The sequence below is a fragment of the Varroa destructor genome, unplaced genomic scaffold (genome assembly GCF_002443255.2).
Source record: "Varroa destructor unplaced genomic scaffold, Vdes_3.0 BEIS01000002.1, whole genome shotgun sequence".
NCBI lineage: Eukaryota > Metazoa > Arthropoda > Arachnida > Mesostigmata > Varroidae > Varroa > Varroa destructor.
In genome coordinates this window covers 16,051,349-16,068,081 of record NW_019211455.1, presented here as the reverse complement: position 1 = coordinate 16,068,081, position 16,733 = coordinate 16,051,349, and the positions used below count along the sequence as shown (strand labels likewise).

Genomic DNA, 16,733 nt, shown 5'->3' with positions numbered 1-16,733 from the left:
CTTGGTTAACTGTGTTGTATATTCGTATATATATACGGGAGGAGAGTTGAGGAAAAACAGCAAATAACTGGTAAACAATACAAAGAGATACAGTACTTTTCTTTTTGTTAGCAAAAAAAAATAAAAAAACGTTCACAGAACAGCAGCATATATATCGCTTCTGAAAATCCAAGTATTTAAAGCCAAGATAGTCTTTCTTAGACAGTTGCTTCGCAGCGCATTTGAAACAGTACAAAACAAGAGCTGCATTCGCTGTTATCATGTTCGACTGGCTATTTCTGTAACAATATCCACCGACAAGTTGAAAGTCATTGAAGGCAAGGTAACCAGCCGACAAAACTTGTTATGCCAATCTTTGTGATTACGTAATAACTTTGTTCCCAAAACACTCTTGTTGAACACTGTCTACCCCGGCAATGAGCGAGTGGTTCGAATTAAGCAGTTATTCCACATGATTCATTAACCAAGATCGTTCTGAAAGATAATCAGCGCACCTAATTCTTCCTCGCCAGAACATCACTGTTGGTACTGAAATTTCTTATTACTCTTATATTTCGATTTTTTTCACTACTCGCAAATTTACGACATGATTTTCAACGTCCGTCTGTCCGATAAACAAAACTAGTTGGCTTTTAGGATCTCCTTGTTTTTTGTGTTCCTTGTTACCTGCACTATGCAAAGTAGCATCCAGTCAAGAAGGAACCAGATGAGTGAGTGTATCAGGTAAACAGCGAATACGTCCCAGCCAAAAAGCATCGATGTGGACCACGCTACGCACATACCGAGCAGCATACACTCCGACAGGGGCTCAAGGATTATTAGGTGGGGCAACATGGCAAACCGTAGTTTGGACCAACGGGTTAGTCTCTGTTGGAATAGAACCACATCACATGTACCACTGTTTTGCCACGCAGGCTGTGATGAAACGCTGATTTTCCATCCACTGAAAATGGGTATAAAAGATTATCGATGATATTCAGAACATATTCACTCAAAAACATATAGGGAAAAAATATGCACAAAAAGTATAAAGTAAATAATCTAAGCAAACGCATTTACATATAGTTCATACATTACTCCGCTTGGCACAAATTGTTTCACATAGGTTATCCGTCGCATCAGGTTATTACTTATTACTAGAAGATTCGAGTACTTTATATAGGGCCCACTATCTGAATGAGATAAGTTCAGACTGTCTCGTGCAAGTTTCTTTTCTAGAGAGGATATATTGGAGGATATGGGAACAACCGGTTGGCATTTTCGTGAACACACTCACCGGTCAGCAAACGTCTTAGCAAAAAAGTAGTCTTCAGCAAGGTACTGCGAAAACGACTGCATGCCCCCTGCCTTGTCCAGGATGTCTTTTCGCATTAAAGCCGACATTCCGGTTGCGCAGTTGACGCCTAGCAAGTCAGAACACAGATAGATTCTCGCATGCGCCGTTCCAAAATAGACCTGCAAAAAACACGAACAAGCATAGATATGTTACCGCATGCCTTCGCAGCTAGTAGTCGAGCATTGCGGCCGCAGCGTTGAATTAAGCTATCTAAATTAAACGTTGATATGATGTGGTTAGTTTGGGTAAACACATGTGCAAACTTGTAAAGTTTATTTATTTCTATAAACAAAACTGCACGAAAGCTCTACTGTCGCTATCGCGAACAAGTGTCCGTTTCGAAAACACCAACCTTTTCAAGTATGGCAGCGAAACCAGCACGATCACAGGTAAAGGGCATCTGATGGACCAGTCCTACATCAGGCGCCATGCAGAGCACCATGTCAAGCAGGGTATCCTCTTTCATCCGGATGCCCGCATCCGATACCATTATTAGAGGATACTTAGCCGCTTCGTAGCCCGGCGCCATATTATTGATTTTTGGGTTAGGACCGATACTTGATCCACCTAAGAAGATTACAGATGAAATCAACATATTCATATATGATTACTGTTTCTGCCTGAGCGCTGCATCTGTGATTCGAGAAAAGAAAAGACTACTTTGTTCATGGCAAGTGTTTGTATGTGTGTGTTTGAATTTCGCGAGTTTCATGGCTTCACTTACCATCGGATATAACCGCTCGTAATATCACAATCGTGTTACAGTCATTGGATCGACATGTAGAGTACGTATGAAACGTATGAGTCAAAATAGTTCTTCTTTATTATAACCTACTAGAACCCTCAACAACAGAATACCCAAAAATAATAATGGCTATCCAAATCTGCTTAGCCGATCCCTACAGCCATGAAGGGATGGGTATATGCTACCCACCCTTTATTTTTCGCACCTACTTCTTACTTTAAAGAGGCCAGGCGCGACGGTCAATCGAGGTTTGAAAGGTCACTAACGAAATTATCGGTTCAACGGGCTTATGGGTCATCAGCTAGTAGGTTTTCATAACTAGTTTTCACTGATGTCCACGCTTCCATTAATTAATTGACTATAGCCTATTCGTGAGAAGAAAAAAACGGGAGTCGGAGCGGCACTGACAGATTATACCTGAATTCATTTTGCTTCCTGTCAGCGATGCAACCTGATTTTTGTCGTCAGCTTCTCCCCGTTGCTGATAGAACGGACAAGCGAAAAGCGCGCTTTCATCTATTTCTCTCTAACACGCATGTGAAAAACGTGCATCCGGCTTAATTAATAATGTAACAGCTGTCTGGCATCGTAAATAAACCAGCCAACAACATCCGACTAGCTCATTCTTCCACTACTTCTCTCATTAATTTGTATCAAATTGCCGAATAATTTAACAGATAGTAGAGTTAGCGGCATCAACGGTACCAACAATCGCAAGTCGACACGATCGCTAGCATAAATGCGCTGAATTATTTACGATGGCGCAGACAGCAGCCAAACGAACGCCGCATCGCACAAATTATCTGCACAGATTCTCGTGCTCTTCGAGAGACCGCTGGGTTACGCGATTCGACAGGGCAGCAGCACTCGGCGCAGTGAAGGACGGAGCTGCTAATGATTAGGCGGCGTAATATTATCTACGAAATAAAAAATCTTCAATGGCCGATCAATGGCCAATTAACAAATTCAGAAATTAACAAATAAAAAAACTGAGAGCAAGTCCACTAATGTTTTGACTTAGTATATAATATTGTACATATGACTAGGTACGTCTTCGCCGAATCAGAGAAGTCTCCCGCGGGATAACTGAATTGCCTCCGTCTCCAGTGCAATAGTCACGCGTTTACCTAAAAAACTAGATGACGTTTATTGTGGTGTCTTGATTTGAAAGCGGCCGGAAACGCACTTCATATTATGCTGGCGGTCAGTTAGTGAAGGCAGTACTTAATGGTAGAGTTAAATTTATGACTCGGATCATTTATGAAACTAGTTGAATAAGTTGCCACTTTCTTGGACTAATCATAAAAGCTTAACTGGAATTTTGAGATTAGATTCGATTAAGCAACTAACTTTGGAGGACCATTAGGACCATCAATGATGCTCAGAGCGGCGTAAACACTTTTCAAGATATTCTAAATATAAGGAATTTACCAAAAACGATAATAAATCTTAGCTGAGTATACCTTTTTGTGGCTATAAAATAAATTTGCAGCAGCGACAAACAGGGTAGAAAACATATTTGACAGTCCGTTAACGGCTCAATAAAGAGCAAAGAAATTGGACGTTATACTCACCAATGAATATTTTCGCAGCTACATTCGGGTGCTTTTTCATCAAATTTTGCACGTGCGTGATGCTCGGACAGCCGTCTTCCTGCACGCAGAATAACAGCTCATACTAAAAATGCACACAGAACAACAGTATATAAGTACGTCACCTATACTGTATATCCGTAGGAAAATTTTCTTTGATTTTGCTATGTTTATTGATGATTTATTAACAGCCTAAATATATATATAACATATGTATAACAACTAGTTGTATCTATCAGACAATGAGTTCCGTATTTAATTCCGGTCTATTTGACGTTGGCTATCAACAGCAGTGCAACCACTATCACGAATTCGATAGCCAAAATGACAAAGCGAATACTATTATTAAGATGATTACTAGGTTTTCTGGAATGAAACTTCAGTCAGTGTGTTTACTTTCCCCTTCTACAGATCGGCAGTTCTTATCAGTGTAAATTTCGTTCGTTTCTCAGAACTCACTTTCCTGCTAATCTCTGTTGCCCAGCATGACCTTTCTATAAGTCCGGTTGCTGTATTGGTACCCTGAAAGGATCGGGGACCTTTGAGCCACGGGAGGTTCACAGATAACGGAAAGCTTCCGAATTAAATTCCGATTCTCATATTTTTATGAAAGTTTTTTTCTATTATTTATCAATTTCCGTATGCACGGCCTGTGAAGCATTGGCTTACTTGTTCATTCCGGCACCACGCCCAGCTTTCCGTCTGGTCGCTGGTTCAATATAACGGCCTACAAAAAAGGGTTGAAGATTGAGCATTATATGCCCTTCACGTTTGACGCTCGCGCAAATCCATAGCGCCCGCAGCTAAACCTCTGGGTTTTGGCATATCGGAGTTTTTGTTTTTTTTGGTAGACCAACATAGAACGTCAGAATATCGAATGAGGTAGAAGAAAATGCAGTGCAAAATAATCGAGGATCAATTCAGGCTCGTAGCGAAGGGCTGAGTGCATGGTTTATGATAGAACTTCGTCTATTCTGCCCGCTGCAAACATCCCGCAAAATGCCGGAACCGGTTTAATACAATTGTAAGGACAAATATCAGCGCCTCTAACGATTACATAGCCGCTTTAGTATTAGAATCATGACAAAGTCCTCTGGTAGTCTGAAATCATATAACGAAGCGTCTTCATCGACATTTTTCTTTTTTCCGTGGTGCTATACTCCAAGGAAATATATCATTCTCGCATAGGCCAAGCCAGAAAAAGAAGTTTGGTGCTCGATTAATACCAAGCAATATAAACTCAAAGAGGCAGTATCTGGCATACTAATAATAATAATAACAAGTAATGACATACAGCGCATTTGATCACGGTGACCTACGATCGATTGGCCCAAGCTTCTCGTTGTCCAAGAAATGCACCTGCTTCTATTTCGTTTGAGATGCATACTAAAAAAACCAGTATATTACCGAAGAAAGCTAAATTTCATTTTCAAATTATATAATATCTTAATGAAAAAACTACCCCGTTATTATGGAAAAAATGAATTATGAAGAAAATGAATTAATAAAAAAAAACTTACGGAGTTATTTGCCTAGTGATTCCTGTTTAAATGTGTAACAATTACAGTCCAAAAACGCAAATATAAAATGAGACGCTAACATATTTATTTATACTCGGGATTAACAATCATATCATTATATAACTACACATATGCTTTTCACTAATGTACATATAGTGGCAATGTTAGTATTGTGCTTTGTAGCTTTACACAATACGGGCTTCAGTATACTCAATCTGCCTTTAAGACTTTCGACCTCCTTTAGTACCTCCACGGCAAGCTTGTTTGCTTTTTGCAAAACCCCTCACGATGCCGAGAGGTTTCTTATATGCGCCTGGAGTATTAAAGTGAACAACCTTCTTCGAGGTTGTTGCCCTGACACCGCTTCCACTTGTTTTGCCAGAGGGTTTCTTGACAGCTCCTTTGTTTTGCAATCCTTGAGACGTCCTTTCTTTGGAGGTAACAAATCCGGATACCTTAGTCCTTTTAGCAGGGGGTCCGTCGCCCATGTTGTTGTCGTCACCCCCGCCTAATTTCGCCTCGGCGGCGCGACGTTCAGCTCTGCGTTGCATCTTAGCAGCATGCTTCTCTTGGGGCGTGCGTTTCTTTTTTTCCTTCTCTGGCCTCTTGCGCTTTTTTGGCACTGGGGCTATTTCATCCGGCTTTGTCTGATACTGAGGTAAATTTGGTACATCGTTATTAGCGCCGTACAACATCCTGCCACTACATAAGCCCTCCTCGATTCGCACAAGCTTCAATGTCATACGTGGCCCTAGTTCGTAGAGCCGGAGAGTGCTCTGCTGGCCGGGGATATTTCCTCGTGAACGTACTTCATCAGGACATTTGACTCGGTTCGTTCCGGCGCACAGTTCCTCGGCTTCCGATTCGGATCCACCAGGATTATCAACAAAATCGGATATGTCTTTTAGGTCACCTAGGTTGGGTACTTTTCGTTCAACGAGCTTCTTTGCAGCCTTAACGATACCCGTGGGAGCAACCTTAACTGAATAGTGACGCCATTCGATCACGTCTCGACCCTCGTTATAGTGTATTAGTAAGCAACGCTTAAGGCTGTTCAGGTTCACCCGGTTAATATTGATACTGGGCAACATATTTTGGAACATTGTTGACATAAGTTTGAAGTGCATGCCTTCGCCGTTGAAGTTGCTCTGCACCAACAATGGACTCGTCATGTGTTGATTGGCCATTTGAACGACTTTTTTAAGCTGTTTTCGTACGAGCCCCGCCGTTGTGAATCCCTGAACCTCAAAAGTTAGCGTGGGACCTCGTGGCAGGTTGGTAACACGGAGGTACATCTTACCACCAACAGTTTTGTTCAGCACCAGCATATGAGTGACATGGAAAAATCCAGCCATAGCGACAAAATCGCGCAGCGTATTTTTGCGTTTGGTTCGAAGCTTCGCAGCGGTGAACGGTTCCATAATTTTTCGCAGGTCAGCACATAACTCCCGTTCTACTTTGTCTGTTTTGCCTTGAGTGATCACAAACGTGTGTGGAGCTCTAACTAGGTGGGTTGCCTCATTGCTATCTTTTGTGTGCAGCTGCTCATCGGTGAAATACCTGCCGCTCCGAGGCCGTTGGCTAGCGATACGTTGGACCATTTTCGTATCTTTTTGTTTACCACTTCTCGTAAATATATAAGGGTGCGACAAATCTAGAGTAGCACTAGACTAGACTCGGAAAGCATTCCCAACATCACCACACGAACGTCAGCGTTCAAAAAAACCTAATAAGACTAAGAATCGTGTATCACACTTCTTCTCGAACACGCTGTGGCTTGTAGAAACCAATCACAATATTGCGTAGGCATGCGGGCCGTAAACACAACAGCAGACGGCGGACCACTTTTGAAAACAAACTGATGACTCGCCGATTGTTAATCGCGGGATCATCGCTTCGTCAGTTTGTTGGTCTACGAGCATACAGCTTTGATGTAACATAGGCCTTGTCTATGGAAAGGGACTTGTAACGGCGAGGGCCTTTCCTCCTCGTTTTTTAGGCCAAACACTGCCATCATGGCGGCTCGGCTTTTGGCGTGCTATTGAACAATACGCTTGCTCACTAAAAGCTGTTGAGGTAGGGCATTGTCCTTTACCAGGCGGTGGCGATTTCTAAGCAATGTTACAGCATTTGGCCCTGGCCGTGGGGAGTAGGCAAGGGTTTCCGGGAGGTTGCAAGAATGGGCTCACAAAGAAAGCTCAATGACTCCCCGTCGATAAACGCTGCTTTGCCAGTTGTTATACCAGTTTTGCCATGGGTGTATTGCTGCAAACGATACTCATAATATGATTCCGTTGCATCTAGCAACGATAATAACAAAATTTGTACAGACGCACTAAATAAGTTATGAATGGCGTGATTGACATAGACATGTACGTACATTGTTTACAAGATAAAGTATACATTGCCTTTAAACTTATTATAAAGATATTGCGTTTATCAGGACTTCACCTACTGCCTTACCAAAAAACGCGGCTTTGATATAGCAGTGTATATATAATAAAAAATTCTGTAAAATGTAAGAAAATAATTTTTAATATATTGTGAATACCGCAAATGTGAAACCTTTGCCCAGAAAAGAATAGGTATGGTGTTATAAATTATGGATGTCCTCAAGTTTTTGTTCTTAACAATGATTGTATTGATTTAATTAAGAACAAAGATTTGCACCGTAATAGACCGTATTAGTATACTAAAAAATCGCATTTGCAATGCACAAGATTCTCATGCCTACCCCCTTCATCATTTAACTAAATCATTTTGTTTTTTTGTAACATTCAGATGGTATTAAGTTCAGATGCGTTACGCGTTAACGAATCTTTTGAGTAATTCTCCTTTGCATATAGAAGATATGTGTGAAAGCGAATTGCCGTACGAGATTGAGTATAAGACATGACATTGTAGTAAACAATCTAACTATGGTCGAAGAAACATTTTTTCCTCATATACGTCTACATGTTTCAATTGACATTCTATTTTAACGTAATTTTCGAGTAAGTTGGTGCCTGCTTGAAAAAGCACTGAAGGTAAATGGCTGATACGGCAATATTATGTCCATCGAATCCAAACATGAGTAGACAATAGATCCGCTATTGCTTTCAGTTTCCTTTTTTATTTACTTTTAAACATGTTCCAGCATTTCTGGCTCAGGCATTAAAAAAAGGGCAGACCTTGAGAAGAGATGGCTCAACTAGATGAACTCTGCGATTGGTATTCTAATCAGTAGATGGACTGGCTAAAATAAGCGAGTATTTTTCTTATTACAGTCGTAACGCCAATTATTGCTATTAGTTCAGCTAGTTCTGACTTCGGAAATAGCTAATCAAATCAGCCAGAACATCGTTCGGTCTCTCATTCTACCCATAGGGGTTCCATCCGAACTCTCTCTTTCCTAAGTGTACAAGATAGCCGAGCTTCTACAGCTCCCTGGAACCACTTTACTCACATTTCAAAACATAGCTCTGATACATTCCCTGTTGCTATCGGATTCGATTTAACTTTTCGAGTTCCACATCAGGGTTCAGTAGAACTGATGCAAATCAACTCTTTCCAACAGTGAAACTGTTTTAGCTCATGAGGCTGCCGAGAGACGTGACGGCACCATCGGCATTAACAGTAGCATCATATCCCCCTCCATGTTATCCTACTCTGCTATGAGTAATTAGTAGACTTGGCGGTGAGCGCCGCTCAGAGGATCGTCACCGACTTCCTTTTTCCCCTCACACAAAAAGAAGTCGCCATGTCTCGGCCTGAGATAAGCTTATGCTGTATGCCAGCGTAGTCGGGTACGTGTGTCCATGTGACTATACGTATGTGTCTATGTCTGGGTACGGGGTCGCGCATTTAAGCCATAGCAGGTACGCATTGATCTCTCCCTAATCATGCCCTACGTATCATTAGCTCTTGCCTTTCCACCCTCCTTTGATTTTTCGCGTCGAATCTTTTTCCCCGCTTTAGTAAACGGTATGTACTCCTGACGCTTGGTTCTTTTCTTGCTGCAGATTTTTTTGCTGTACTTTTTGTAATCGATTAGAACGTTGACAAAATCAGTTGCTTTCTAGTTCTGGATCTTCACAGAATCCCACTTTAGCAACTAATTAACCTACAGCCCGTTTGCGTGAACGACGTTTTCGTTATCTAATCTTCGCCAATTGATCTGTTGTTTACTAATTCTGAGCTCTTTTGAGGAGTCGAAATATTTTTCGCTGAAACGCTGTTCACCTTCTAACTTCATCTTTGCCGCTTCCTGCCTTTTTATTTTCTTCGTGTCTTTCGAATTCATCTTCCCGTGCTCTTTTCAACCCCTCTCGACTCCTACTTTATTCAACTTCCCTTTCAACTTTGATCGTAAAGTTATATTTTTTCCTTCGTCCTTGCTACGACTTTTTTCCTGTTTGCGGTTGCCTTAAGTCGGCATCTTCATTCTGCCTCGGCCGTTAACATTGCCCAGCGTTTTCCGCATCGTTCATATCTTCTCCATTTTGCTATTACCAAAAAGTATTATTATTTCAAATACTACTTAAATGAATACTTCTGGTATTTCGGATCATAGCACCATTACCGATGAGACTAGTCCTAATTGCACTAATCGTCTTTATTATCACTCCCACAGAAACTTTAGCTAGGCCGGCAAGTCTAAATCAGGTCTGTCCTAGCCAGACTAAATAAGACGGGAGGCAAAAAAATAAGTGATACTTCGCTTTGCTCGCCTGGCCCGCCTATTCTATTTTAATCCGGAAGGAGTCTTGAGCTTTGTCGTAGAACTTGTTTTGATCAAATTCGCAGTATTCTATTTGCACGTGTATGTGTGTGTGTGTTCGTGGCGTTATCGAATTTAGTCTCGTATTTTTTCACCGCTGTCGCGGACAACTGTTTCCAATTGCGTCAGCACCGCAAATAGGTACTTCAGAGGCTAGGGAGAACTCCTTCTTTTTCTTTGGCTCTTATTCCGTTTTTAGTTTTGCTTCAGCACTAGTTTTTTTGTTGTCACTGGGGCCCCCACTGCCTCTACCGCCCATGACGTTGTTTGTGACTTGTTCTACGCGTTTGATTCGGCGTCTTTGTCGTCGTCGCCGGCGCCGTTGGTCTCTTATTCGTTTGCCTTTTTTCACGTTTTTGCGTTACGACTTCAATAGAGGCCTGGCTGTTTTGTTAAATTATTCTCCTTGTGCATCCCTTACGCACGCCTCGTTTTGTGCCTCTTCTACTCATCTTCATTAGTTCTGTCTGTTTGTTTACTAGATCTCATGGTGGCGTTTCCAGCTTTCCAGCAAAACTGGCTTTTCAGTGCTTGGGTAGTTGTCTTTGGACTCGCCAGGCGCACTCGCTGCACTGTCCTCATACTAGGTTGAGAGGCTCGAAGTTCAAATAATCTTTTCCTTTTGATGCTACAGCTCTTATGCTGTGTAGCTTTTTTGGGCGGGGCGTCCTGCGGACTTTTTGAACGTACTGTTTCTGTACAGATTCAGACGAGAGCTCAGATTCAAATTCCAAGTTTCAGACGCACTCATTCCCTTCTCGGATTGGATGTTCAGAGGCTTGGTTGCTTCAACAGGCACGGATCTCTCAATTTCCATGAACAGGAACGTAAACACGATCATCCTAAGCGCGAAGCCGGAATGCGCTTCAGCTCTTAGCAGGTGCCATCTTACCTTGGATTTCATGGATTTCAAGTGCGTTCACCTATTCACAGTAATTGTCCGATGAGGAAGTGCCCTGGCAATACGACCCTAAATCAACATTTTTTTTCTTTCGCCCTCTGATCCAAAGAATAAAAAATATTTAATTAAATTAGAAATTTAGTTCAAACGTACATAGCTAGCATATTCAACCTGCGTGGTGAGTATCTTTCGGAAGCTGTTTTTCTTTAAATTAAACTACATGTCAATTAAATGATTAAGGAGATCGGAGATGAAGGAGATAAGGAGCTTGAGATGCAGCCTTCGACACGTACGAAGCTAGGCAAATGCCCCGAATAGCATGGGCAAATATGAATAACAGTAGCGGGGTATTATTGCCACACGACCGGTGTTAGGCAACGGACGACCAGAGCCCGGGAGCCACCGGGTGGAAGTCATTATCGTTTTGGATTAACCCAGCTGCTAGTCCGTGTCAGCTGTTGCTGCTTCCATTCGAATGACCACCCAGTCCAGCCCTATCTTATGCTACGAACCAATTTTGTTCAGCAAAGATAGCACTTGATTATCACACGTTAGCTTGGTTCTAATTTTTTTGGTTATCCGATCGCCCGCTTCACTTTTCAGTAGCGTGTGTAGTGAGAAGGCCTGTGGTCTTCGAGAAGGACGTCACTCCAAAGCAAGTGAAGATATCATTTGAACCTACTAATGAATTTAGGGCGATCCCGATGTCTGCCAGTTCGCATGATACCTCCCCTTTAACATCATCGCACTAAATTTCTACGAAAGTAGCAGAGGCAACAATAGCGGACAAAAAGCAGACAGATACGTAAGTATGGGTTGAGTCTCGTCTGCTACATGGTGACAACTTCTACGCGCATAGGAAAGATACACACGAGTGTCGCATGTATAGTCGGAGCCTGTTCATGAGAACGGTTCGAGCAAGTGTTAACGTCGTTCCTTTTCTTATGCGACACAAGTACAGAGAGCACAGAATCTGGAATATTGATTGACATTTGCTTATCGACAAGGATCTATCCATTAGATAATCTGCACGTCTGCGGATGACATATTTACGTGGCAGATATGTCAATACGCATATAACAACTATGATGTAGCGCGCAATCGAGAGCTATTTTATTAGAAAATGTATTGAACCAGGAGCGCAACGAACAAATATCACACATCTATAAGTTGTATTACAAGTTGTTTCAGACAAATTAAACTCAGCGTTGAAGTCGCGTATAAACATCGAATAGACGGAACACCCATATATATATATAGGCCCAACAAGTAAGCACAATTTGGCGCATAGTCGCCGCTGTCTGTGCGTTACATTTAAGCATCCCGTTCATTATTATGCAACCCAGACAACGTAATGCTTAATTACTTCGTGAACTTCATTGAACAGGAAAATTATTCCCTTAATGATGTCTCTTCCCACTGTTTCAGGGGATGGTGCCTCAAAAGTGACTTGGATAGCCGTTTCCATACTTGGGAAAAAAGTGTTGTAGCTATATAGTGTTTGGCAGTATTTTAATCGTAGTAAATGACTAAGATGCTTGGACTCCGTAATCCAATCCGTTCATCAGTAATTACATTTCGATGTTTTGTATCGTTATCAAATCTACGAGTAAACGCTGGCAGTAAAATAATCTGCGTAGCGACATTTTCAGAAATCATACTTTTCCCCATTCACAAAAATTACCAAAACTGTAATTAGAAATCATTTTTTTACTGAACAATATTGTCCAGCATATATAGATGTAGTAAAGCCAGACAACAGCAACGATTACTGCCGATATTAGAGCGCATCACAATGGTCGTCATCTCAACATAAAGTCAGTGTCAATTTGCTTCTGCATAGGCCTCAACAACGCATTTGTTAGTGATTCAAGTTTCAAACGTTGAAATCGCGTATAAACATAGAATAATTGGAACATCCTTATATAGTAGTAATCACTGTAAGCCCATCGTCATGCAGTTTCACATAACGGCACCTAATAGATCAAATTAATTCGGGAATAAGAACGTGTTACCTGCACAGTGGCCTTATTTGTTGCCTTCAGGCGCAAGATTAATGTTAATCAGGGTGCCATAAAGCTGTGAGTAGTCCAGCAAGTTAATCAGTTTGTAAACGGCACTATCTATCGGCTATTCGGCCGATCTGTTGAGCGCCAGGTCTATGCTATTTAGTCACTACCAATCGTATGGCACTGTTCTGGAAAGCAAGCACAAGACAAAAACGAGCCTCCTCGCCTGAGCTTAGGAAGACATCTCGACGTGCTAAGATCACTCTGCATTGCTGTTGCAGTTCCTAACAGTCGCATTACCTTGACCAAATATACATCTACCTAGCTTTCATTTACGTCGGGAAGCGCGTATGGAGCGGTTCTCGCCACACGACAATTTCCTGACCCTCTGCTCGCTGACTCGCGACATTGAAGCCCTCCCAAGTATTGGTGAATGACGTCTATTCACAAGTTTTTGTACTGCTCTTTTCTGTTTATCCATCTCTGCGTTCTGCATTAACTAGCCGCTCCGGACGGCCGTTCTCTACCCGGCCGCGGCGACCCATGCAGCAAATCTTAAATTGGGGCCTTAAGGTCCAGGACAAAGCAAAGGCCCTCTCAAGGAAAAGTAGGCGAAACTTTGTGTGTGTGTGTGTAGAAAAACCGGATGCACGCCTGGTGACTATTTTTAAGCGCTAAATAACCAACAATGAGAACACGGAGTATGGGCCAGTAGTCAGAAAAGCAATCGAGGCCATCGATTTTTTAGTCGCAAGACCGATCGGTTCCGGTCTTACTGACGGGGCATCGCATCACATACGAGTAGATATACTTGGTACTTGTGCTTCATGGTTGGGAGGAAAAAGACAAGCACAATCGAAGTTAGATGTTATATTTGTTTCGTAGACATTGCGTATTTTGTTGTACTGTAAGATTTCTATTGTTTTAAAAAGGAAACTGAACACGATCATTGAGTGGAGACCATTGGCATGGCTTTGACTTTACGCCGGAAACGCTAAAGAGACGCGGGCATTAAACAAATAAATATGGTGAAAATGGAGAGGAGACTTGCTTAGGCCCGTATCGAGAAAAAAACAATACAGATTATGGTGCTCAATTTGTATTTATTTTAATCTCTCGGCCACTAACGCGATCGTTTCGCCTATTCTACCATACATGAGGTATCTGACTTGCAAGTCGTTATTGAGGAATTTAATCAACATGGATTGATGAAGGAAATTTGATGAAAACAAATTTTTATCAGCGTAAGTAGCAGGCGCCTTTTAGATAAGGGCGTCGACTTCCAGCAATTACATAGAAATTTCATGGAGTAACAGAAATTTCATCGAATAACCTGATCTGCTCTGGAACACATCTGAGCTCTGCAAGAATCATTACACCGGCCCAATCTGTACTCGTGTGCGGTTACATTTGCTCCGATGGTCTAACAGCTCGGCATGGCATGACCAAACCTTCCGACGCCGCTAGTAATACGAAAATATATAGAGAAATATATAGAAGAATTTAAATGACGCTTTAGCAAACAAGGTAACTTAACATAAACCCTATTTTACGGATCTTTAAACACTGTATTTTTTCTCTGTAAGAGGAAAACAATGACGCCATTACCATGTCGAGTAGACCATCAGATTTAATCCTGATCAGAGACGTTTTTCCTACTAAATTTGTCCACGAGATTCGACCGATGGAAGGGACAATCTGTTTGGAACGACTCAGCCTTCTACTTCATCGTGAGCGGGAACCATAATCTCTCAAATAAAATCGCTCTGCTCAAATAAAACGCCACTTTGCTTTAATTTAGGGAACCTACATTTTTCTCATGTTTTTCTAATATGTTCATTGTGATTGATTAGCCTTACCATGCTGTTGAATAAATGCGCTATGTGAATTATTTTTTTTGCATTGACTCTATTGTATTTGATGTGGTCAATTCTCCAATATTCTTCAAATCAATAGAACCAGCCGTAGATTGTATTGAAGCTGATTTACAATTTGATGTATAACAGAGACACCTCATTACCTTATGTTTGGCCATACGGTGTTTCTACTGTCATAATTACGCATTACAAATTACGAAAGTTTCGAGATTATGCCGAGTTCTCTAGATATTGCAGGCTGTATAAACACTTCCAGCCTCAATATACACACGCCGAACAACGCACCATATGCCACCAGCTTTGATTCGGTTAGTACCAATGTGTTGCACGCAATTTCGTCGACCGTTCCCGCTATTACAATAAATGACAACGCACATATGTCAGAACCTGTATTTATGCACTATTGGCATCACGAAGACGATACAGACAACGACGCAAGAGAGGGCATTGGTTGTGGTGCAACGAGAGTTCATGGTCGGCCGAGCACTTGTGAATGTTTGTGGAATACTGTGGATTCACCTATCAGCCCTCATAGATCATACCGGGATCATGTGGTAAGTGAATATGTTTACTGATTGAATCAATCAACAAAGTCTTTGCAGGACCAAAATAAGGCTCAACGCCTACCTCTCCGCCAACTTCCCTGTTCGGGAAACCTTTTGGTCCATTCGGATCCACCGAGTGGCTGGCTAACTGGCCTGTCGTCATGACAAATAGCGGACACCAATAAAAGCTGGAGGGAAAAAAGGATCGAGAAAATGGGTGAACATGTACGAAAAAAAAAAAACAGCCAGGTTTATTTTTCCCAGTCGCTTCTTGCTTGCAGCTGCTGCTATAGCTGTAACCGGTCCTCAGACTGGCCCTGTTTTAAACGTAATTTTGCGTAATCATTTACCTTCTTATGCGAGACTGATGCGACAATGAACTTCGAAATACTATTGGCAACCGATCTTCCAGTCGATAGGGGCGAAATTCGATGAAGAGGTGACATGGGTCGAGGGTTACGGCAAAAGGGCGCAGATAATTGTAGACTTCAAAGCGCTAACAGCGGAAGCGTATGGAAGCGTAATCGCCGCCTTTGCTCGAAGCATAATAGTGGAAAGAACAAGAGGACTTCGAGTTGTCTTTATGTACGATACAATATGTATATATATAATTGGTAAATTACGGAAGGTTGTGCAGTTTGTTTGCGACCTTCGTTGCAACAAAGGTGCCCACCAGACCACAAACATTCCTAACGTAAGTCTTCTGCTTAGTCCGGTTTTTATCGTCATCGTTAGCACACATTCTCTGTTGTCGTCCCTGTTTTGGCGTGGCATCGCATAACGCCATCATTGATGGATTTCCAAAGACAGTAGAAGCTAAAAAAAACTATCAGCGACCAAAAACAAAGCACTTACTGGCCGCCTATACTCGCTGACATTTCTCTCAGACCTCTCAATAAATGTTAAAGGTGTTCTTCCTAAAAAAAAAACATATTCCAGTCGACACCGAGACTCTCTAGGTGTAGTACACTAGACAAGAGCAGGCTGCAGCCAATGGAACTTAGTCGTCGACCGTCACGACGTTAACTACACCATTTGTCATGTAATTAATATCTATGGTGTTTTCAAAGATGGGCATTTACTGTTTTTGGAAGCGCTTCTTCTAATGAACTGGCGTTTTAGACGAGCAAAACGCTTTTAGTCTAGCGGTCATTTGCGATCTGCGAGACGGCCTGCCATCAACATTTGAATTAAAAGAAAGTTGACAAGAGTCGACACACGAGAAATAAATCGTTTTTGTATTATATGTCGTATTTGCCCCTGTCGATCCTTATCGATCTATGGCTTAGCTGGTCTCATCCTGTCCTGTCAAGGCCTAAAAATAGAGAGGACGAGTTTCTTTGGACTGCTGAAGTCTGCCGGGGTGAGGGAGGTGGAGGATTAGCTCGTATAGGATTGTAGCGTGGACAAAAAGAAGAAAAAATCTCACCACCTCTTGCCGTAGTTGTG

The 16,733-nt window shown here is 41.9% G+C and overlaps 2 protein-coding genes across 7 annotated transcripts in view; both read right to left on the bottom strand.

Annotated features, from left to right (window-relative positions):
* The window catches only part of GlcT (ceramide glucosyltransferase), a 130,909-nt gene that overhangs the window by 11,519 nt on the left and 102,657 nt on the right, over positions 1–16,733 (bottom strand). For all 6 annotated transcript variants that reach the window (XR_015321401.1, XM_086980434.1, XM_022794503.2 and 3 more), the window contains 4 exons: positions 3,656–3,758; positions 1,689–1,903; positions 1,277–1,455; positions 667–943 (listed from right to left, as the gene is read on the bottom strand). Coding sequence is in view for 5 of the 6 variants with exons in the window: in XM_086980434.1 (XP_086836560.1) it covers positions 667–943; positions 1,277–1,455; positions 1,689–1,903; positions 3,656–3,758 (774 nt within the window). In the remaining variant the exon portion in view is untranslated. The remainder of the gene's footprint in view (positions 1–666; positions 944–1,276; positions 1,456–1,688; positions 1,904–3,655; positions 3,759–16,733) is intronic.
* On the bottom strand, positions 5,257–7,039 carry ppan (Brix domain-containing protein peter pan). The gene has a single exon (XM_022794504.2). The coding sequence runs from the start codon at positions 6,792–6,794 to the stop codon at positions 5,415–5,417; it is 1,380 nt and encodes a 459-aa protein (XP_022650239.1). The 5' UTR covers positions 6,795–7,039; the 3' UTR covers positions 5,257–5,414.